Here is a 23,008-nt window from a genome sequence, read left to right on the forward strand (position 1 = left end):
TCAATTAAAAGCAGCGACAAAAAGAAAAGTCTTCAGCCTGGATTTAAAAGTAGTCAGAGTTGCTGCGGACCTGCAGGTTTCTGGGAGTTTGTTCCAGATATTTGGAGCATAATAACTGAACGCTGCTTTACCATGTTTAGTTCTGACTCTGGGGACAGGAAGCTGACCAGTCCCTGAAGACCTGAGAGATCTGGATGGTTCATAGTTTAGCAGGAGGTCAGAAATGTATTTTGGGCCTAAACCATTCAGTGCTTTATAAACCAGCAGCAGTATTTTAAAATCTATTCTTTGACACACAGGAAGCCAGTGTAAAGACTTCAGAACTGGAGTGATGTGATCCACTTTCTTAGTGTTAGTGAGGACTTGAGGAGCAGCGTTCTGAATCAGCTGCAGCTTTCTAATAGATTTTTTAGTGAGACCTGTGAAGACACCATTGCAGTAGTCGAGTCTACTGAAGATAAAAGCATGGACACGTTTTTCCAGATCCTGCTGTGACATTAGTCTTTTAATCCTAGATATATTCTTTATATCTTTCACAGTGTCTGCTGCCAGCCTTTGTTAGTCATGCAGATCTGGCCAGGTACTGCAGTACATGATGAAGCACACCACTGTACTTCTCTAGCTCAGTGAGCCATGTGGCAACACGCTGCCTGGATAATAGCATCAACACATCACTAAAGACGAATCAATGAGACACAGTGAGGTCATTTCCTGCAGCTTCAAAGACAGAAGCAGCAGAATACAAACTGGAATCATTGAACGTGGATGCTGCTGGTAGCTCAACTCTTCTGCAGGTGTCAACAATGAAGGAGAACCTTCACTACAAATATGATGGAAACAAAATGCCATACAGGGTGGTGTTTACGATGCATGTCTGTTATTATAAGGCTGCTTTTACTTTCCGTTGTTGTAAGATTCAACTATATATCACGACTGTCTGGAAACATAAGCACTGTATGCGTGAGGTAAAGCGCATGTTCACACATTACCGATGACAAGGGAAAGAAAAAGTGTGATTGGAGATGACAGACTTGAAACAACTGTGATCATCCGCCAGCGCAGTGAGATAGTTAGAGTTTATAAGATTTCTCTAAATAAGAATACAATTTCTAAGAACAAGCTTCATCATCTTACACAAGCAGCTCTTGGGTAGTAAATTATTCTCAAAACATGTTGAGTTAGAATGTATGGGCTGATATAGGATGGTAAGTGTTAGCAATATGAGGAGTTGTTGCAGTGAACCACTTATCAAAATTGTTTAAAAACATTTTTTCAACATTTTTGACACCTACAGTACAGTGTACCGTCTAGTGACTTTTTAAAATAATATCCCAAGTGACAAATCAACAAAACCCTGCTTCCTTTCCCGTAAAGGTAGGGTAGGTAAGAATGGAGAAACCAGCTCGAGTGCGCTAGAATTTGAAACTACGCAGCCGGAAAAAATCTGGCTCCCCCTCCAACAAACTTCCTCACAGAGCCCCTCCTCCAACACACAAGAACGCGCACATGACCAATGAGGGCACGAGATAAGTTTGTGCCCCGATGGAAGGCTGACAGGCAGGGAGGCCATCCAGTTACTTTAGCCGGGCCGGCTCAGATGATTGGTCGTGCTTTTTACAGCGCCACGGCTTCCACTGATGATATTTTTTTGATGTATTTATTGTCAAAGCATTTAATGTATGTAACATTTTTACATTTGATCAAATTCTCTGTAACATCTTATCGCTACCTTTGGCGTACTCTGAGCCATTGTTTTTTTCACAACTCTTAAAGAGAAATATATTAGAATAGATCGTATCATTTTACATTTCTTCAGAGTTTAAATGACACAAACACTGAGAAGAAATTAAATGTTGATGTTATGTAATCTCCATTATCTGTTTCCTTTGTTTGTCTTTATACCGGGCAGACTGAAGACGATTATAAGATATCGAGCAGAGCATAGTGTCCCTGCCCTTAACCATGCAGTGTGTGAGTGTGTGTGTGTGTGTGTGTGTGTGTGGTAGTAGTCTTACAATGATGGTCTGTCCAGGTTTGACCACGTTCAGTTCGGTCAGGCTCTGCAGGATCTCACTGAGGGCCTTCTCACACATCGAGGCGCCGGCTGAAGAATCTTCTCCTCCTCCTCGTCTTCCTTTCAGCTCGCTGTCCTCCTCCTCTTCCTCCCCCTGCTCTGCCCCCGTCAGCTTACGACCTGATAAGGAACACACCAAGACAATAAGCAAACACATCCCCTCAAGGTGTTATGTAAAAGACAAACCAGCATGCCTTTATTTAGATAACCAAAGCCTGAATGATTGCTATTTTGAGCAGATACTGTCCACAGCACCTCTGCTGTCTGTACCTGTAGCTCAGTGCCAGAGAAGTGTTCAGTCACTGAGCAAATTACTCTCATTACTGGTGACACCGCTAATCAACCTCTTCTGTTGTCCAATGACGTTGTAATTACAGTATTCCCCCTTTGTTACCCTCCTTCCCGCATGGAATAAACACGTCACGGGGCCTCAACGAGCATTCACTTCAACATGAGCAGGATGTTGTTTCTTAATACTGTTTATTTGTTTATTTGGTGTAACTGGACATCGGTGCTGATGCCGTTTGACCGCTGTGCAGAAGTAATGAGCTGGTGAGGTTTGATGGCTTCATGTAGGTCCTAAAGAGGCGTGAAATTAAAGGTCAAGCTTTAGCCAGGAGAGAGAGGTTGGGCCAATTCACTGAAAGGATAAATAAAGGCTCAAGGACAATGTTTTCGCAAAAACATTGTCCAGAACAGAATTCAGAAAGGTCAAATGTGTGTTGTCATACACAGCTGTTATTGCCGTTGTTTAAATTCCTTGTAAAGTACCTTTGCATACTATTTAAGTGCTTTACAAATGTAAAATGTATTATTTTATTTTTATTTAACCAGATCAAAGCATTGAGATAAAATCTCATTTTCAATGCTGACCTGGCCAAGAAGGCAGCAACGTTGGTGGTAAGGACTTCAGACAACTCCAGTTTAAAACAGGCACAGAACAGTCTCATAATACACACATGCACACAGAAGGATTCACACTTGTGTTTTTCAAAGCACACACAAATATGTTCCGTTTCATATGCATGTAAATAAAATCCAAATACAGAAAAAAGTTTTACATGTGTATTTTTGATCCTCACATATTTGGTTTCCGTTTCTTTCTGCGCACGGATCGCTGTGCATTCGTGTGTGGGTTTTTTGAGACTCCTCTGACGGTCAGCCGATTCGTACTTGTAATTTTTTCTATCTATAGCCAATCAGATGTCTCCTCAATTCTAAGCCAATCACATTAGCGCGCCCCCACGAGGGTAGATGTCTTGCGTTCATGACATAGCACTTCATGTACACATTTTGCACTGTCCGGTCAGCTCGCTAGACAGAGGGCGGAGCTTCAGGTGATCATGCAGAGCAGCGTGTCTCCGTCAGACTCAGCAGCTGATCTGATCTCTCTCTCGCGTCCGGTTATACTTCACTCGCGTTTATGTCCATATCGATCAGATCCAGCTCTCCTGATCGGCCTTTATAGAGAGCACCGATCAAACTATTAAGAGTGAATATCGGCCGATAATGACCGGCGGGGCTGGGGGAGCCCCGCCGGTCATTATCGGCCGATATTCACTCTTAATAGTTTGACAGTTCACTGTCTAGCACTGGCTTCGTAGTGCACTGGTTGATTAGGCTAAGCTAACCTGTAGCTGCTCCCTCCACACTCACAACAACCTTCAAGCAGCTGTATTCGCCATACAGGAAACACACATTTAAAACAGTGTTGCCTTCTGTTTTTGTGTACACAAGCATTCATCAATGGTTCGGAAAGTGGCGCTGTACTGAGAGTGGAGGTGTCCTGAGATTAGCGCAAAATGCGTACATGAAGCGCTACGTCATGAACGCAATAAATCTACCCTCGTGGGGGCGCGCTCATGTGATTGGCTTAGAATTGAGGAGACATCTGATTGGCTATAGATAGAAAAGATTACAAGTACGAATCGGCTGACCGTCAGGGGAGTCTCAAAAAACCTACACACGAATGCCCAGCGATCCGTGCACAGGAAGCGGTTTGTGTTTGCAGGTTCAGGAGATTTAAACGGAAAACAAATATGTGAGGATCAAAACTACACATGTAAAACTTTTTTCTGTATTTGGATTTTATTTACATGTATATGAAACGGAACATATTTGTGTGTGCTTTGAAAAACACAAGTGTGAATCCTTCTGTGTGCATGTGTGTATTATGAGACTGTTCTGAGCCCATACTATTGAGACAAGTGCCCTCAGTTTGAGGGTTGATTGAAGGTCATTCTAAGACCAAGGACCATAATTAAAAAGACTCCTTTTCCCAGCCTCAGTCCGCACAGCAGGATCCTGGGACCGTATCCAGGCACTGGATCTGAGGTTGTAAGAGTCACAAACTGGGGCAAATCTTTCACATATGTAGAGTGGAACTTTCCTAAAATGGCTTTATACATTAATAAAAACCAATGCTGCATCCTACGCATACTAAGTGAGGAGCATCCAGTTAGACTATACAGTTTGCAATGATGAGTCCTATAGGGTGCATTTGATATATAACGCAGCGCAGCATGGTAGAGTGGGACAGGCACATCTATAAATGGTATCACCGTAGTCCAGCTGGGACAGGAATAAGCCAGAGACCAACCTTTTACGGGATGAAGTTGAAAAACAACATTTAAGTCTGAAATCATTCTTGGTGTAACACATCCATATTTAGTTTCCAGATATTTAGCTTTTGTATGCATAGTTTATCAGAGGTGTGGACTCCAATCACACAACTCAACATATGAGTTACTCTACTATAGGTTAAGATGTTAATATTTCATTTTAAACTTATTCAATACACAGTTTATGATTTTTATTGTATTGGAAAAGTGCAACAATGTATTAAAAACTCAATACATATTATAGCATTTGGCTTTCTACAAACTAATGGAGTTGAAGGAAAACGTTTCAGTTAATTAAATTAAATATCTGGGTATATGCATTGCATCATTTAATTTGAGAAACAGTCCATGATACAAGATTACTTTACAAAAAGTAATTTAATGTTGTTGTTTTTTTATCTAAGTTTGTGTTGTGTTTCTTCTGTTTGGCTACATGTGTTGTTGGCTAACAGGTGGAGGTGCAGTAGTTGTTTACACATTGCTTAACCAAAGCAAACACAATAAACAAATGGGCTGTGGCTCACAAAGTAAGCTGGAAACAGAGACCAGGAATGAGTGGACTATTGTCAGCAGGATTATAAAACATGTCTGGCAAATTGCCAATGAAACTGGTGTAGCATGGGCCAAGGAACAAGTCATTGAGTTCTGAAGCGGAGCCAAGCTAAAGGGCTGATACATTATCTTTCACCCTCCTAAAAATGTGAAATGCATTTGACCTTGGAGGAGGTCTACTCTCTTTTAGAGCCCTTCTAGTTCGTTTTAAGGATTTGATTGTAAACTTTAAATACCTTATTTCACTTTTTCTCGATCACACTATAATTACACTAAATATGTATTTACTGTTATCTGCTTACATTTGCAAATGTAAGCAGATAACAGTAAGCTCTTCCAGGTAGGCCTCACCTTGACTGCTGGACTCTTCGGAGGACTTGTCGCTCTCTCCGTCCGCCTGTCCGTCTGCGTCCTGCTCAGCGTGCTGCAGACTCATCTTATGACACACCTCGAAGGCCTGACCCACTGTACGCACTATCCTCATGGCCTGCGTCTGACAGGGGGAGACAGGAGGGAGGGTGTAAGGTAAAAGGTCAGTGATTTTATTTGTATTTAGCTTAGTTCATTAAATAGTTGCACTCATATTTTGACATACAGTACAAGCAAATCAGAAAAACATGAACACAAATAAGAAGAATTAAGCTGAAGATGAAGAAAAATACAAGAAAAACTCAAATCCAAGCAGTAATATGGATACATTTAGATTAAGTCTGATAAAGCAATGGCTCATATAGTCCAGTTATCGCCATAGGTCGAACACAATAGAGGGATGATTTCACACATCTACATACACGCTTACAAACGCCTGTTCATATACTTTCTTGTAAAGAATAAGAAAACATACTCGGTACTTTAGCCCCAATACCTAAAATAAAACAGAAGTTAACAGAAGAAATATTTAACAAAAAACGGTCATTTGGCTGATGAGTTCCTGCTGGCTGCTTGAAGAGGAGTTCATCAGTGAAACCACTCGCTGCAGTCTGAAATCATGAACACTCGCAGTCATTCTTTGGCACGCAGTTGAATACCTCCATTCAGAGACTAATAACTCCCCTTCTGTGGAACAATTCTCATTACAGCTGACTGATAACACCAGCCCCGTGAGCCAAGGCTGCAGCAGATACTACAGCAACAACTGCAGCGAGATGCTACAGATCAAGAGTTGTTTGGGGAAATCTGCAGTTTGAATCATCTCTTCTGAATTCACTGCAGGCTTTTTATCCACGGGGATGAACCACAGGATATCAACTAAGCCACCGGAACTCAAAACAACTCATTAAAACCACATTTTAATTAACTCGGCTGAATAAGAGATGGAAACATTGAAAAACATGTAATATAAACAGCCCTCAGTCACAGGTGGAAGCAGAAAACTGATGCCACATTTGAGTCTGCATATATTCATCCATGCCGCGCGCCTAACACTGCATGGAGCAGCAGGGGATTTATATCATGAGCAGTGACAGCAGCAAATTGGGTAGTGAGAGGAATAAGTGCACAGTTCAGAAAGCCTGACTCTGAATGCAACACGTCTTATAGCTGTTAGATTAAGGACTACTGCGGCAGTTTCTACCTTTTGCTTTCTTCTCCCTTTATGATGGGTTCATTCCAGTCAGTGTTCATTATACAGGGAATACATTACGATGAACCATTAAAGCTGCAGGGATGTTGCATAAAGCCTATTCCCCACAAAAGTGTGTGTGTAATAAGTTGTGTGAGTGAGTGAGTGAGTGAGTGAGTGAGTGAGTGAGTGAGTGAGTGAGTGAGTGTGTGTGTGTGTGTGTGTGCGAGTAGACTCCTGTGGTACCTTCTTCTTTGACTTGAAGACGTTGCATCTGAAGGAGTTATTGGATCCATCTCTGGCGATGTAGCTGAAGATCTTTAAGTCCTGGGAGTCATGAGACACGTAGAAAATCCTGAAAACATCAAACTAGATTTGAGTACACAAATGTTAGAGTTACTTCACAATACAAAACGAATGATTAGGGAGAATTTTGACTATACTTTATGGTTCCAAAATGGGTATTATTAATACATGGAATTTCACTGGCATTGGTTTTAACTACTCAAATGATGGCATCGTGACATTCCTGAAAAAGCATCTTTGTTTTTCAACAACTGTTGTCACGGTTTTGTTCTGTTGAATACATATTGTTATGACCCTGGATTGTTATGTGTGTTTTTGTCATATATTTCTCTCCTCCTGTGTGTGAGTTTGTGTGAGTGTCTGTGCTTCCCAATGCCTTATTTGTCCAGATTAAATTCATATTTATCAAGGATAAAAACGTGTAGTATTATACTGTGTTTTAAGTACGCGCCCTGTCTGGTTTTCACTCCGCAGTATACCGTGAGATGGTCAGCCTGCATCTCCTCTCAGGGCGTACTACAGGGTGTACTACAGTACTGCATGTGTTTCCACTGAAAAGCCACACCCACAGGATTCACAGGCAAGTGCAATTATTCAGACCACACACACAAAAATATGTGCTCAGAACAGTCTCATAATACACACATGCACACAGAAGGATCCACACTTGTGTTTTTCAAAGCACACACAAATGTGTTCCGTTTCATATACATGTAAATAAAATCCAAATACAGAAAAAAGTTTTACATGTGTATTTTTGATCCTCACATATTTGTTTTCCGTTTAAATCTCCTGCACCTGCAAACACAAACCGCTTTCTGTGCACGGATCGCTGTGCATTCGTGTGTGGGTTCTTTGAGACCCCTGACGGTCACCCGATTCGTACTTGTAATTGTTTCTATCTATAGCCAATCAGATGTCTCCTCAATTCTAAGCCAATCACATGAGCGCGCCCCCACGAGGGTAGATTTCTTGCGTTCATGACGTAGCGCTTCATGTACGCATTTCGCGCTGTCCGGAGCTGACAGGTCCAGGGAGCCTGCCTGCAGGCGCTAATCTCAGGACACCTCCACTCTCAGTACAGCGCCACTTTCCGAACAGGAAATGCACACAAATACAAGCCTTTATATTATTAAGGTACAGTGCCACTTTCAGAACCATTGATGAATGCTTGTGTACACAAAAACGGAAGGCAAAACCGTTTTAATTGTGTGTTTCCTGTATGGCGAATACAGCTGCTTTAGTTATGTCTGTATTAAGTTGTTGTGAGTGTGGAGGGAGCAGCTACAGGTTAGCTTAGCCCAGTGGTTCTCGAAGTGGGGGGCGCAGAGGCATGCCAGGGGGGGGGGGGGCGCGAGAGACAAGGAGGAAAAATGGTGATATAAAAAATAAATAATAAAAAGATAAACATTTTATTTATTTTTTTATTCATAATTTCAAAAATTATTGATTCGAAAATAATATGATGCAGTACAGTACTGGGTCTGGGTCTCTGTTTCATTAAAGCTCGGCTCTGTGTGTGTGTATGTGTGTGTGTGTGTGTGTGTGTAACGAGCCATTTTGTGTGCGCGCGAGAGAGAGAGAGCGCACCGGTACCGGAGATCGTTGTTGTTAGCTTCTGGTGCTAGCGAGCTACGCTAACGGATATAAGGAGTCTTTTCAACAACAAAGTGGAGGAGAGTCCTCTCCTCTCAGACTGAGACTCAGGGAGCTAAAGGACTCTCGGATGCCCCTTTCACACCAGCGCCTTTTCAGCTCCGGCTCGGAGCTAGAGCCTGAAAAGCGCCGGGTTTTCCAGTTCACACCGGAGCTGCGCCGGCTCTTAGCTCCGGAATCCGCTTCATTTCCAGCTCCAAAAAATTGTCGGTCCAGAGGCAAGAGCTTTGGAGCTAAGAGGTGACGTCGCTTACGTCTCTCTCACGTCGAGGCGTGCAGGAAACTAAACCCACCTCCCATGGGTCGACTGTTATGCCTGCCTACAAGCAGTAGTGCCTATAAACACACTTTATAAAGTCAGGCAGCACTAACCAGGCTTCGTGTGATTCTGTTTATGTGTGCCTTACTTTGACCATCCGTTCACTGTTATCGATCATTGTGGAGAGAGGCAGACGTGTTGTTTTGTATTATTGCAGCTATCGGATGCAAGTAGTCAGTTTAGCTTCGGTTGCTATGCTAACATCACCCGTTTTATACCAGAGAAACTTTCATAACAGCGTTGTGATACCAAACAGTGTCAATTCAGACTGACACACATTCACTTAGGCTAAGGGGAAATGCATCAGCTGCTTGTGTGAGTCGGACAGTGAATACTTTAGAGCGGCCGCTGCAGTATGAGCTAACCGGGAGCTAACGGGAGAATAAACTCCCGTGGAAGAGCAGCCAACACTGCAGCGGTCGGTAAATGCTGCAGAAACACATTAATAAACAATGAACCACGGCGCTCTGGAGAAAAGTATAAGGTTGGAGAAGTCGTTATTCAATTTATTCTGGCTTCGTGTGATTAAAAGCAACACGATCATCGACCCGACGCAGTTGTTGTTGTTGTTGTGAGCTGCCGTTGGGGGGCAAATCAGCGATGTAAACGGTGACGTCATGACGCAGCAAGGGCAGCTCTGGGGCGCCAGTGGGCGGTGTGCACAGAGCGGGAGCTGAAAAGGGAAACCGGAGCTGAACCAGAAAAGCTCCCGCTCGGAGCTAGAAACTGAAAAGCGCTGGTGTGAAAGCCGCATCAGTGTTATCTCAGTGGGTCTCAAACGTTTTGGTCACCATTAATGTAAACAATTATTTCCGAGGCACACGTTTATATGATCATTATAGTTATAAAAAAATAAGAGAATAAATGAAAAACAGGTATGAAATACTATATGACAGTAAAACAAGAATACATTTTAAAAGGGTGATTTGTAAAATATCCATAAAGAAAAAGTAAATCTGTTTACAGGTCTGTTTCAAATGGGTGTTGAAAGAGGTATCCATAGATCTCTTCATTTTCAAGTGCACCAGATTGATGCATTTAACTTCAATATTTTAAAATAAATCTTCCCGGGGGAGCTTGCCCCCGGACCCCCCTATGTGAGGTCCACACACCACCTGTAAAAATAGCACTTGACCCCTGCTTGCGCCCGGTACATTAATGGGAAACCCTAAATGTTTGAGCACCCTCTATGAAACATCAAGCTACCCCACAGCACCCCCAAAATAAATCTCTGGCGCCGCCACTAAGCCTGACTATTTGTGTCGGGGGGGCCTGACTTTTTTTTTTTTTTGGATTTTATTTACATGTATATGAAACGGAACACATTTGTGTGTGCTTTGAAAAACACAAGTGTTGATCATGAAATACAAGTGTGAATCCTTCTGTGTGCATGTGTGTATTATGAGACACATACATAAACAGTCCTTTGATGAAGTGTGGCTTTGCAAAATCAGATCCTCCCACAGGTAAATACATAATTTACAAACACACATCGCACACGAGCTGAGATTCACAGATTTCTGTTAAGAGGTTGCATTATTGACCATAATTGCTCATTTTGAAGAGAGCCAAAAAAAGCAGTGACTGGCAGCGTCAGAAGCCTGTTATGATTGGTTATTTCCATCATGTAAATAGGGAGACACGCACGCACGCACACACGCACGCGCCTCCCTTGGAAAAATCCCATACAGTACTGGCAAACATATGCGCTACCAACGCATGCACAAGCTATAGATTATTCATTATACAATTTAATGCATGTACAGTAAGTACATTTAGCACATGCAGTAAAGTACATTGAAGCACATTAGTCCTGCATGGTCAAGCCAATGTGAGGGACTAAAAAGTACTAAGAATCAGCATCATCCACTGAGGGTGAGCTGCAGATAAGATTTCCACAGAGGGACATTCAGTGTGTTTCATCTGCAGTCAAATAGAACATGCTGAGTTCAGAACACACTGGACTGAATATCAGGCAGTTTAATCCTCAGCGTGTGTTACAGGGCTGCACAATACTAGGGATGCCAGCGATTATTCGATTATTCGAATATTCGCTACAGTCTCCATAATCGAATATTATTTTTAAAAATCGATTTTATTTATATATATATTTTTTTATTATTTATGTTTTTTTTTTCTGGCTTAGTTTCAACCAAAATATATATAAATATATATATATATATGCTAATAATAGTAATAGTATTAATAATTGTCATTGGTCACACCACCAGTTTGTTTTACTGTAAACTTGGAGGAAGCCTGCGTGCAGAGCAGACTGCTGCTGCAGCACGCTACACACCGACCCCGCCCCCCCTCTCCCTCACACATGCGACTAAAGATGAACAAAGCGGAAGGTAAAAAGAGTTCCCTCCTCGTGGAACTACTTCGAACTTACAAGTCCAAAGGAAGTTAAATGCAAGCTCTGCGAAAAGACATTGGTCTATCACAGCTCAACCTCAACAATGCGTTAGCATTTGAGTGCGAAGCACGCCAAAGAGGTTACAGAGAAAGACGCAGTACAGCCGGCCATTACCAACTTCACTTCAAGGCCACGTCGTTGTGATGACATGCTTGTTTGTTGTTTGTACTGTTAAACATGTTCCAGTAAAGAAAACAACGGAATTCCTTTTTTCTTTTCGCGGGGGGGGGGGGTCGAATAATCGATTATTATTCGCCAGGGCTGCCGAATAATCGATTTTGATCATGGTCAGTTTCTGGCAACCCTAGCTACTATAAGAACCATAACTGTTTGTCTCTTTCTTTTTGTTTTTCCTTTCTAGTGACTGTGTCTGTATTAAGACAAGGTAATTCTCCGGTCTGTACATTTACAAATTTGACTCGGTCACCGAGATTGTCCCAACAGATTTGAATTGGAGTAGAATTTGATGTTGGTTTTCCTCAGCTCGTCTTTTGATCAATGGTACTCTTGAGCATGTCTTCCCTCTCGCTATTATCCTGCAAATCTGAACAAACCACACATTTCAGGCTGCTCCTTAGGTGTCCCTGGCAACCAGCTCTGCCACAAAAACAAACTTCTATATGGGCGTCATGTTCTGGCGAGAATTGATATATCTTAGATCAGCGCCCTCATATTACATCTTTCTAGAATAATGACACTTCAAGGCCACGTCGTTGTGATGACATGCTTGTTTGTTGTTTGTACTGTTAAACATGTTCCAGTAAAGAAAAAAACCGGAATTCCTTCTTTTTTTTTTTTTCTCCCGCTGCCATAGTGTGCAAAGCTTTGTTTTCTTTAATACAAACATACAGTAAGTCATTTTAAGAGCTGTGTGACTGACCTGTATATAGGATCCTGCATGATCAGCATCTTGCTCTCATCCCATGTCCATGCTTTCCTCTGTGTGTGAGACGGATGATTGTGACAAAGCAGCAATAAGACATCAGAACAAGACATATTCATGTATATCATTCATATGTATTGGTGTGTAAAAACAATCTTTTTTAACTAATTTAGAGCTGAAATATTTTCTTCTTCGCTCAGCCTAACTGATTACTTTCTTAAATCAAGTGGAACACAGTTCTGTTATTCCTCTTCGTTGTTCACAGGTGACTTACCTTCTGTTTCTTCCTCAGTAACACCTTCACCCCGTCCACAGACACCACAATGCTGACCTTCTTCTTCTTGATGTTCTTGGCCTTGAATTCATACTAAAAAAGAGACAAAAAGGAACAACATCAGGACAGCAGTATTACCTATTAACAGTATGTTATCTTCACTGTATGAAACCAGTCAAAACGTAAATATCATTTGAGTGCAACAGGTAGCGCAGTTTGAGATAAACTGCACTACAGTAAATGTAGCTTTCATACTGTAGTTTTAGATTTGGTTCCACATAACTGAACAAAAGTCCAAAAAGTTTCAACACCTTTAACTTTACTGCAACCAATAAGTATAATAATGTATTGTTTTAAATATGTTGTTGACCAAATGCCCATCAAGGGCTCCCACAGCCCAAAAAGACTTATTTAAAACGCTTGTTTGAATTAGTAATTAACCAAAAATATTATTTATAGCGTTCTAGAAACACAAAAAGCAACAAATACGAACACTTGAAAGTCCAACACCAGCACAATTTAAGACAATGTATGATTAAACATCATAAATTATCCAAATTGTTGCCCACTTAAGTATTGCCGTACTTTTCGGACTATAAGCTTTTTTCCCCATTTTTTTGTCCAGCTAACGGCCACTAGGGAACCTCCTAAATCTATGGACTTTACAGGTAAAATTAACCACCTCTAATACTATGGGCTCTATGACCGGCCACCTTTAAGCGGCGGGCTCCAGCAGGAAAAGCTGGAGGCCGGAAAAGAGTGAGACAGGTAGCGCGCCAAAGTAAAAGTGGACCCGGAGGCAGAACGAGAGCAAGACAGACGGACAATTTAGCTGCTGCTGCGGCTCATATGCAGGTGCGCTTTATAGTCCGAAAAGTACGGTAGTTGTTTCACCTGTGCATGCACCACTCAACCCTTTCGACTTCTTTCTTGCAATGTCCTGAATGATGGCATAATTGGGATCAATCTGAAAGTATTATTATAACAGGATCTGTGGTGCACTTTAATATATCAGTCTGTTGAGATTGGGAACAAAGCCAACTGAAAGAAAGCCTCCTCTGCAGTGAGAGGACATTTTGATGGATCACCTAACTTCAACTGGGCTGTCACGAAAACCGGTAACAGGTCAAAATACTGCATTTGTCCTTTCAAATGTTCTAGACTACTACCTGTCACATGGCTGATAGGAATCCTGTTGCCATTAGAACGTGTTAGAGAAATGATCATGTGGCCACATCTCTGCCTGACAGGATAACAGAACATCTCCCAGCTAAATGAACACTAAGGTAAAGGATGTGAGTTTGTCTCCACTCTGTGCTGCTGAGGGCTTCACAGCAGCTGCGTCGGCACGGGGAGAAACATGTTTCCACCTCGTCAGCTGGCCAGCTTTCTGCAGAGGAACTTAGGAAGTCTGGCCTGTCGAATCAAATCAGCGTCACTGTTAAACAAGAAGCATGGTTCCACACTCTGTAGCAACAGGCATCCACCGTGAGACAAAATGCAGGTGTTTGACAACAAGCTGGTTTCATACATTACATTGCACTGAGCTTACAAAGTCGATGGAAAACGACAAACTGGAAAACAGCGCTCTGGCTTTTAACGCACGTGGAAATGATCAGTTTGACATTGTTGAACAGAAGGAAGCTCATTTGTTTTCTTGTCACACATTTTGTGAAAAGAGTGTGACTCATGGCTTTCTACGGGTAACATTCAATTTATATTTCAAAAGGTTAATTATTACAGTTTTATTTTATATTTTATGTGAAGCACAACGTACCATGCTGTTCTTTATCAGCCTTTGAAACAGAAACCCTTTTGGGAGAACAATAAATAATATCATATAGATGGAGAATATACGAGCGACGACTAATCGCCTGGATTGACGACTGTTGGTCGACTATAACAATCTTTAGTCGAGGGCAGCCCTAGATCGTTGAAGATATTTTGATGATTGTTTGACACTTCTCTGGCAGAAATGGTAAAACAAATCCAATTTTCAAATTTAGAGGATTTTCTGCTTCTTCTGTCAAATATCGTTGTATACAAAAGAAAATTGAACCAAAAAGACGTTTTATTTTTTAAGTTGTGATGGCCATTTTTTGACAAGCCAAGCTAGATCCATCCTGCTTCGAGTCTTTATGCTAAAGGTGTCCTGGTTGAGCTTATAATTAGAATATGCCCCATGAGTGGTGCCGATATACAATTTATCCGGTTTTATTACATCTTGTGATCATGAACATAATATTATGCGACCAGTTTTTTTCAAGTCTTTCACGCACAAAATATATACAACAATAATATAAAGGATTTAAATGTCCAGCCTGCTGTTTACTACATTCTGCCAAATGTTAATATAGAGCATTAGTGGACATATTTAATGTTGTACTCCAACTGCAGCCATGTGAATAAGTGTAAAAGTGTAAGAGTACGTTGTTTAAAATGCAAGGGTAAAATAAATGTCAGTGGAAACAAGGAAAGGGTAAGAGGATGAACAATTGAAGATGAGAGGAGCGGTGAGTGGATAGGAGGAGACAGCTGATGTTACGTAAGGACATCCTGCAAACTGCGACCTTTAATCAAGCTGCACAATGCTGCCAGGGAACAATTAACTAAACATTATGAACAAGTGACGACCTCGCAGACATGACCATGGAATAGTTTGGGTTGTCTTGTATGTACTCAGGCTAAGTCCTCACTGTGTGAGAGTGTGCGAAGACTCACAGGAAATAAGGGTTATACTCTAAAAGGAAGCTTTCTGGTCAAATCCGTTTTCCACACTTTCTTCAGGCTCATTTCCTGCTTGTGAGTCCATTTGAAATGCCCTGCTCTCGCTGCCCTGGATCCATGGTGATTAAAGTTTCAGCCTCTAATTATACAGAAGCGAATCCTGGGAGAGCTGATTAAAGGGAGGTTGAGGGAGGGAGGGAGGGAGGGAGAGAAGGAAACGCACCACGGAGACCGAGGGAGACGACGGGGTTTAAAGAGGAGGAACGGGGAAATACTCGTGCTGCAAAGCGAAGTGGGACATTGGTGAGATGAAAGGAAAGTGTGAACCCAAAGAACACTGCTGCTAAGTTTCACTAATCTCTATTGCAGTGTGCTTACTGTATGAATCCAGTGTAAAACACACTGAGAGGAGAATATCTGCTCTGGGGCAAACACGGAGAAGAATACATTCAAAGAACCACCATCAACATCGAAAGAAGAGTTATAAGAGGAGAGCAGAATATATTTAAATGAAAATGAGTTAGGAAACAAATCTAAACCAAAAGGGGCCCTATGATACTCCTTCTCAGGTTCATACTAGCACTTTGTGCCTCTGACATGTCTCCATGCTCTAATGCTCTTTCTTGCTCTCATACTGCCTGTGCTGCAGCACCTCTTTCACCCTCTGTCTGAAACCAGAGCCCAGTCTGCTCTGATTGGTTAGCTGGCCTGCTCTGTTGTGATTGGTCACCTGCTTAGGGATGTCACGCCCCTTTGCCTATCACTACAATGTTTTGGAGCCAAGCAGCGCACGACAGGGAAGAGAAGACCCCAAAAAGCACAAGACGGGCACCTTTAAGATTTCCCCTCTACCCTCCAATCGAAGATACGCGTCCTGCATCTTTGAAACACCATGCTTCTTTAGCTAGCTAACAATCTATACTAACAGCAATCACCGTTAATATTAATAATCCAAATACTGTGTTTTAATACCACTAAAGAGTCAGCATATTAACTCTTGTAACAAAGTCTAATAAACGATAACAATGTGTTTTGTTTTGACTGCAGACAAAAAGTAAATGCTAAAAAACATTCAATACATGGGTGACCTTCAAAGTCTAACACAAAGTAACTACCTTTCCTCCCAAATCAGTGTCAAAACAATTACACAATGCTCTTTCATAAAGCCAACATTCTGGTGAAGCAAACTGGGATTTGGGAAGTATGAATCTTTTATATTTTCTTTGCTTATCTAAGTACAAAGTGTTTTTGAAATATTCAAGCTGGTAATGCACTTCTATTGTTTTGGTTTTCCTTTTATCAACAGCAGGAAGAAAAAACAAAGTTCATGACATGAGTTCCCCAAAGCCTCAACGTGTTGGAAGACTTTCAGCGAGGCACAGAAATACTCCAGAGGGGAGCTCAGTTTACTTTAGTCTGCCGTTACAGATTCTGAAACTTTCTGATTTATGCTAGAGACATTTAGGAGGACAGACTAACTCAGTTGGAGTTGTAATGAAAAGCGTATGGCTGATATACGTGGATAAACATAAAGGAGATGGCTTCATATTCAAAGAGGTACACTTCAAAGATTTGCCTTAAAACTATACCTCCAATGCTGACTGACTGTTTCAGTAGTACAGCAAGGCTCAAGCTTAAGAGTGAGACGATGTATCTCAAATCTTTCTCTGGATGTCGGATGTGAGCATTTAGGCCGTCAGACTCATCAGTCTTCCCAGACAGCGTAACAAATCTTAGCCAGCGTTGCTCTCTGCGATCTATAATGAAAGTGTCAGACAGAATAGCGATGGCTGTTGCTATGTGCACAGAATGAGGAAGGGGACAATTGGTTCTCAGTGGAGTTTGTGTTCCCAGTGTTGTAAATGTTTAGTTAGCTGCTTCCAAACAGAGAGAAACACTTCACAAGATCCAACCAGAAGGGGCCACTCGCTTTTTATTAGTACTATCTGTTAGGGAATCATTAGCTTAGGTATTCAACCTTCGACACAGTTCATCATGTTCTCCTCTCACTGTCTCTTTCCCACGGCACAGGTCTACGGCCTTGGGTATCGCTGCTATCTCTCTTAAGGAGGAGCAGCTTGGGCGCATCGTTGTTGCCAGTCTGTGACCGAGCACAAGCCGCCATGAGGTAGTTCACTGCTCAGGGACGCAGGTTCCCTGGCGCACATTCTTTCCTATGGACGAGAGCTCTAGTTAGATTCAGGGTCCATCATGTTCAGTCTCACTGATGAAGAATGGTGATTATTACACTCCGAACTAGTTAAAACCTCGAGCTGCAGAAGAGTTCTTCAGAGTTGGTTTGGCGACCGCTGTGTCTACTCGTGACGCACCACCTGTCTCGTCGACTCTCCGGGCGAAACTCCAAATAAACCGTCAGTGTTTGCCATCAAAGCTCCAGCTCTCCTCGTGCCTCTCTGAGTCCTGACTAATTGCTTCAGAAGTTTCCCCCACACTATCTTAGCGAGCCAAGACAATAGAATTTGGTCTGACAGATTCAGAGCAGCTTCTTAGAAATGTTTTTGTTTATAATATATTCTGCCAACATATATTAGCTACAGATACACTTGTGGTTGGAATTGACCATGCTTGCAGGAAGTTAGGTACGCTTTTACGTTTATTTCTTTGGTCAAAGCTAGGTAGCTAGCCTAGCTGGTTACACAGCTTCCAGTCTTTATGCTAAGCTAAGCTAATATCTGTTAAAGTAATTTGCCTGTTACGTTTGGACATAGTAAATTAGCAAATGTCCCCAAATCTTAAACTATTCCTTAAAGTGCAAAGAGTGGAAGGAAGTCAACATTTGAGGAAACACATCTGCCACCATGATGATGATTAAGCCCTTGACGAATAATCAAACCCTACACACGCGTAGAAATTTGGACCTCATGATCCCGAGATCAATATCTAATCTTGACCACCTACCAAGAGTGATATAGAAGGTCAAACTTTAGAGGACGCCACAGAGGACATGAGGGATTTTAGTGAACTACACGTGTACATGTCCTTGTAGGAAAAGGGCTCCAAATGATTATGTGGAAGTCGCTGGGGATACTGTACCCCTGGCTCCAAAAGGGAACATGTCAGCAACCTCTGGTCACAGTTTCCTTTCGTTAACGTTATTTGGTTCATTTTTAGAGGTCTCGCTTAAAAAAACTCATAAAATGGAAAAGTTGAAAAAAGAACATTAGTTTTTCTTCTTGCTGTTTACGGATATTTTTTTAGTGAATCATTGAGTAGGATTTAAATGATGGGCAACCCCCCCCACTCCTCTTCCTCGATTCTGAAAAGCAGAGGAATGCGGGGTGCATTGTGGGTCATTGATGCTCCCTGTAGTACCATTGAATCCATACAGGAGGACACAATAGGCCCCATAGATCGCAACCTAGCAACCCTTCATTACAATTCCCAGGATTTGGGGAGTTCCAAGGAATTTCACTGCTTTTTCCCCCAATTTGCGAAACAAAGAGATGACTGTTGGGAGCTGAGATCACAACAGCTGCCCAGCATCCTGACAAGGAAGAAGGCTTCTCTGAAATCAAAGTGGAGGGAAGCAATTTCACGCAAAAAAACCAAACGTATTATGTAAAACTCCAACTGCTAATTTTTTGGGCAATCAAGAAGCTCTTCTTCTTACACTGTCCAATTAGTAAACACAAAGATTGTAATCACTGCTGCTCAACTAGTTTCTGTGAGGGCTATTTTCAGACACCACGAGTGGCACTCTTAATTGATCGTCTTTATTTCCTTCAAAATAAAAGCGTCAGGATAAAAAGCCATCACAGATTAAAATAGTAAACGTGCTGCAGGATGAATCAGCTGCTAGGAATCTATACTCTTAAAGCATGTCAGGGAAACCGTGGCGACCAAGCTGCTCTGCTTCTTACACATTAGTAAAAACAAAGACTTAAATTACTGCTCAACTAGTCTCTCACTGTGAGGGGTATGTTCAGACAGGCCTCTGCCCTGTAGCTAAACGGGGAGGACAGAGTGACTCCCATGACATGAACTGGCACACCTCATCACTAGTTACCTCGAGAGTCGCCACAGACGGAGACCTTGGCTTCGACCAGACACAGACGGGAGTTTTGGTTTGTGCACGCTGGGAGTGTTATGTGAAAGAAAGAATAAAGATACAGGAGCTAGATAGGCCGACCACATTTTTAAGAACCGCTTGCATGTGGATGCTTGCTGTGCCCGTCTGTGCCTACGTGAGTGGTTCCCGTCTGAGTGCACCTATTAAGGATTGGGTCTGTTGGCAGCCTCCAGGGAGTGAGCAGCAGTCTGGTCCTGTGGGGGAGACGGTGCTAACAGGAACCAGACAGCTTAAAGGGCTTCTTAACGGGGACTGCACCAACACAGCAGGGTGACACGCAAGACTGCAATATACCGCATTGTGGCGGCCAAATTCATAAAGGAATAAAACGGAACAATAACTCAAAATAAAAGTGCAGCAGAAGCACAGGTCAGCGAATCTTACGCAGAGGTTAAGTCCAGGCAAGAGAATCCTTTTCGTACATTTATTTCCATGGTCCGATATCAAAAAGGCACACTAAACACGTTTCCTATATATTCTTGCCTGGCAGCCTTTCCTACAGCTTTCACTTGAATCACCATGGTAACAAACCATATGCCTATGGTGCTCTTAACCCAACTAATGTCTCATGATACATACATGATCACCAGGTGCCCCAAACGGCCTTCAAACAACAAAGAATAAATAAATATACATTAAAGATAAACAATAACATCGAGAAAGTAAATGTTGAACAATTCAATTATATAGAGCAATACATAACTCCAACAGGCATAGTATAACTTTAAGAAGAGGTTGGGACAGTTTTAACTCAAGGTCCTCTTTTCTAGGCATATTTATTCTTAGTTGTAGTGATACTATCCTGGAAGACAGATAAGCGACCACAGCTGGCACCGACTGCCCCGCTCCATCTGGGAGCTACAGCGGTGTCTTGTGTTGATAAACGACTTTCATTACTAGCACTGCAAGTGTGTTTATAGAGGCTGACAGAAAGAATTGATCAGTCCTGTGGTCTGTGTTAAGACGTCTGGTTGGAGGCAGGGAAGAAAGCAAAGCCCCTGAACTCAGACAACAGACTATGTGGTACTCTTAATTGGTCATCATTGTTTCCCTCCAGATGAAAGCGGCTAGGTCAGGAGGACGAAAAGCCATCACGGATTAAAATAGCAAAACATGCTGCAGGACTTTTGTGTAGAACAATAACATGAGGGGGTGGTTACAATGTTATTTCATGCATGCACATGGTATCATGATTTACTCCCCAACATAGATATTGTACCGTCTATCTCCCGACAGTATGGGTGGAATCAAGATGGACGGAAACAACTCCTAGTTTTGATGATTTAATCAAATCTAAATAGGCTGTTAACCTTAGAAGAAAAAGGACAACAACAATACACCAATTAGGATCACACATATCCCATACACATTAAATCACATTCAATATAATAATCACACTTACTAGTGGCCTCTCCTGATGAAGCATGCTAGAGCTATGGGGATCAAGTACACTTAAAGCTTGTCAGAGGAAGCAGCGCAGCCTCGTGCAGGCCCGGACAGGCACTGATCCAGCGCTGCGCCCTTGCAATGGACCCACGCCTGAGTTACTTTCTGACAGGCAGTGAAAGGACAGCCAGTCCCAGGGAGCTGACGGCGGATACTCAGGGTTAGTCACATGGGACGTGGAGGAAATACAAAGGAACCACCTGAGCATGCCACACACACACACACACACACACACACACACACACACACACACACACACACACACACACACACACACACACACACACACCACACACACACACACCACACACACACACACACACACACACACACACACACACACACACACACACACACACACACACACACACACACACACACACACACACACACACACACACACACACACACACACACACACACACACACACACACACACAATGAGAAGGTGCACATGGATACACACTACTTACATCCACACATCCACATGTGCGCTCATAAGATTTCCTTAGTCGGTTATTAACAGTATTTGATAACCTACACAATTGTACACATTTTTAACTAATTAACTGAATCTTACGAAGAAAAGCATGCGCTGGTTGCAGTTCCTCCAAATTGAAAATGAGCAATTCTTCTGTGTTTTATGTCATTGGAAAAAAACATAATTTGAGTTTTGGAGAAAAATCCTAAATGAAATCTAAAAATCAAAAATTCTATTAATATGTAACAAATATATTCCATTTCAGAGCAGAAGAAACAGCCTTCAAGGGTCCAACTCTGCACATACATCATTCAGCAGTGCACAGTGAAGCTCCAACATCCAACTGTATGAACAAGCAATACTTGCAAAAATACAATGCAAAAGTGTGTGTGTGTGTGTGTGTGTCTCTTTAATCAACTCCTCACAGCTCCTCATATCTGTTCAGAAACTGGACAAAAGTTTAGGACGTTGTTGTGAGTGTGGACGGAGCAGCTACAACGTTAGTTTAGCCTGATCGATCCCATCTCCATTCACAAAACACGCATTTTAAAAGGTTTCGCCTGCCGTCTTGTCTGCACACTTGTTAAAGCATTAAAGCATGGTTTTTACTAACCATTATCAGGATTTAGTTACTTCGGCATCATTTTGAAACGTGTATTACAATGAAATCACGATAACATAGGTTAATTTGGTCGTAGTTGGTTTCCACCACAGTATTTACATGGATATAAGCCCCGCCCCCTCTCCAGCGCGTCCTGTTTGAATGACAGGAGTAAACACAGCTGACAGCCGCGGTGAAACTCCAGCGGTTGGAGCAATGCTAGTATTCGCATCGCGTCCGTTGTGAACGCAGCATAATGCAGTTCAGAAACCTGTTCAGATGCTTTTAAAGCAACTTTTAACAGTGCGAGGGCCCAAAGGCCACGGTGGCCGTAGGACGTACAATTATTTGTGGGGCATAACGGCCAGACCGAGGGGCTACGACGGCCATGGCCGTCATGGCCGCCGTGAAAATCCCACCCTGCCGCAGACAGTCTGATATAAAAACCCTCATCTTAAACCTCTTCCAAGTTATTACATCCAGTGAATGGGTAGCGTCTCCTTTAAATGCAAATCTGTGTCCTTAAGTGACTCCACTGAAATGAAAATGTGAGGCAACTTATCCCAACTTATATCCCAAAGCAGAGCACACACATGACATCTATAGAAATCTATAGAAATAAAGTGACTGATATCTTTAGATCTTTTTAAGAGGACTTGTGTTACTTCGATTGGATGTTTGACCTTCACTTTGCAGAAAGGCTTATCAGGTGCAGACTTTGACACCGTTCTGATGAAGAGGACCACTTCCTGTTATTTTTAATATGAGTTTAAGGCGTGCACCTACGACCATCTTTTGTGACATCCCAATAACATTGAAAGCCAATCATGGTCCAGAGCTGAAACTGGTGCATTTACACTTAGAAGTATTTGTCAGAGATGAAGGACAATTCATATTTGTGTATTCTTAGACTTTGACTTTTCAGAGTGCGAAAAGGAATCAATGTATTTTTAAGGTTTTTTAATGCAGGAAAAAACAAACCAGGACATAAATTATAA

At 42.1% G+C, this 23,008-nt stretch overlaps 1 protein-coding gene across 4 annotated transcripts in view; it reads right to left on the reverse strand.

Annotated features, from left to right (window-relative positions):
• LOC117456395 (carboxyl-terminal PDZ ligand of neuronal nitric oxide synthase protein) overlaps positions 1-23,008 on the reverse strand; it is an 86,047-nt gene that overhangs the window by 22,651 nt on the left and 40,388 nt on the right. For 3 of the 4 annotated variants that reach the window (XR_004553241.2, XM_034096266.1, XM_034096265.1), the window contains exons 3-7: positions 12,666-12,758; positions 12,389-12,447; positions 7,055-7,163; positions 5,599-5,740; positions 2,016-2,194 (exon numbers count right to left, since the gene is read on the reverse strand). Coding sequence is in view for 3 of the 4 variants with exons in the window: in XM_034096266.1 (XP_033952157.1) it covers positions 2,016-2,194; positions 5,599-5,740; positions 7,055-7,163; positions 12,389-12,447; positions 12,666-12,758 (582 nt within the window). In the remaining variant the exon portion in view is untranslated. Of the gene's footprint in view, positions 1-2,015; positions 2,195-5,598; positions 5,741-7,054; positions 7,164-12,388; positions 12,448-12,665; positions 12,759-20,884; positions 20,983-23,008 lie in introns of those variants that run through there. The other variant, XM_034096267.1, reaches the window with a different exon arrangement.

The sequence above is a fragment of the Pseudochaenichthys georgianus genome, chromosome 12, assembly GCF_902827115.2.
Source record: "Pseudochaenichthys georgianus chromosome 12, fPseGeo1.2, whole genome shotgun sequence".
In the NCBI taxonomy this organism is placed as follows: domain Eukaryota; kingdom Metazoa; phylum Chordata; class Actinopteri; order Perciformes; family Channichthyidae; genus Pseudochaenichthys; species Pseudochaenichthys georgianus.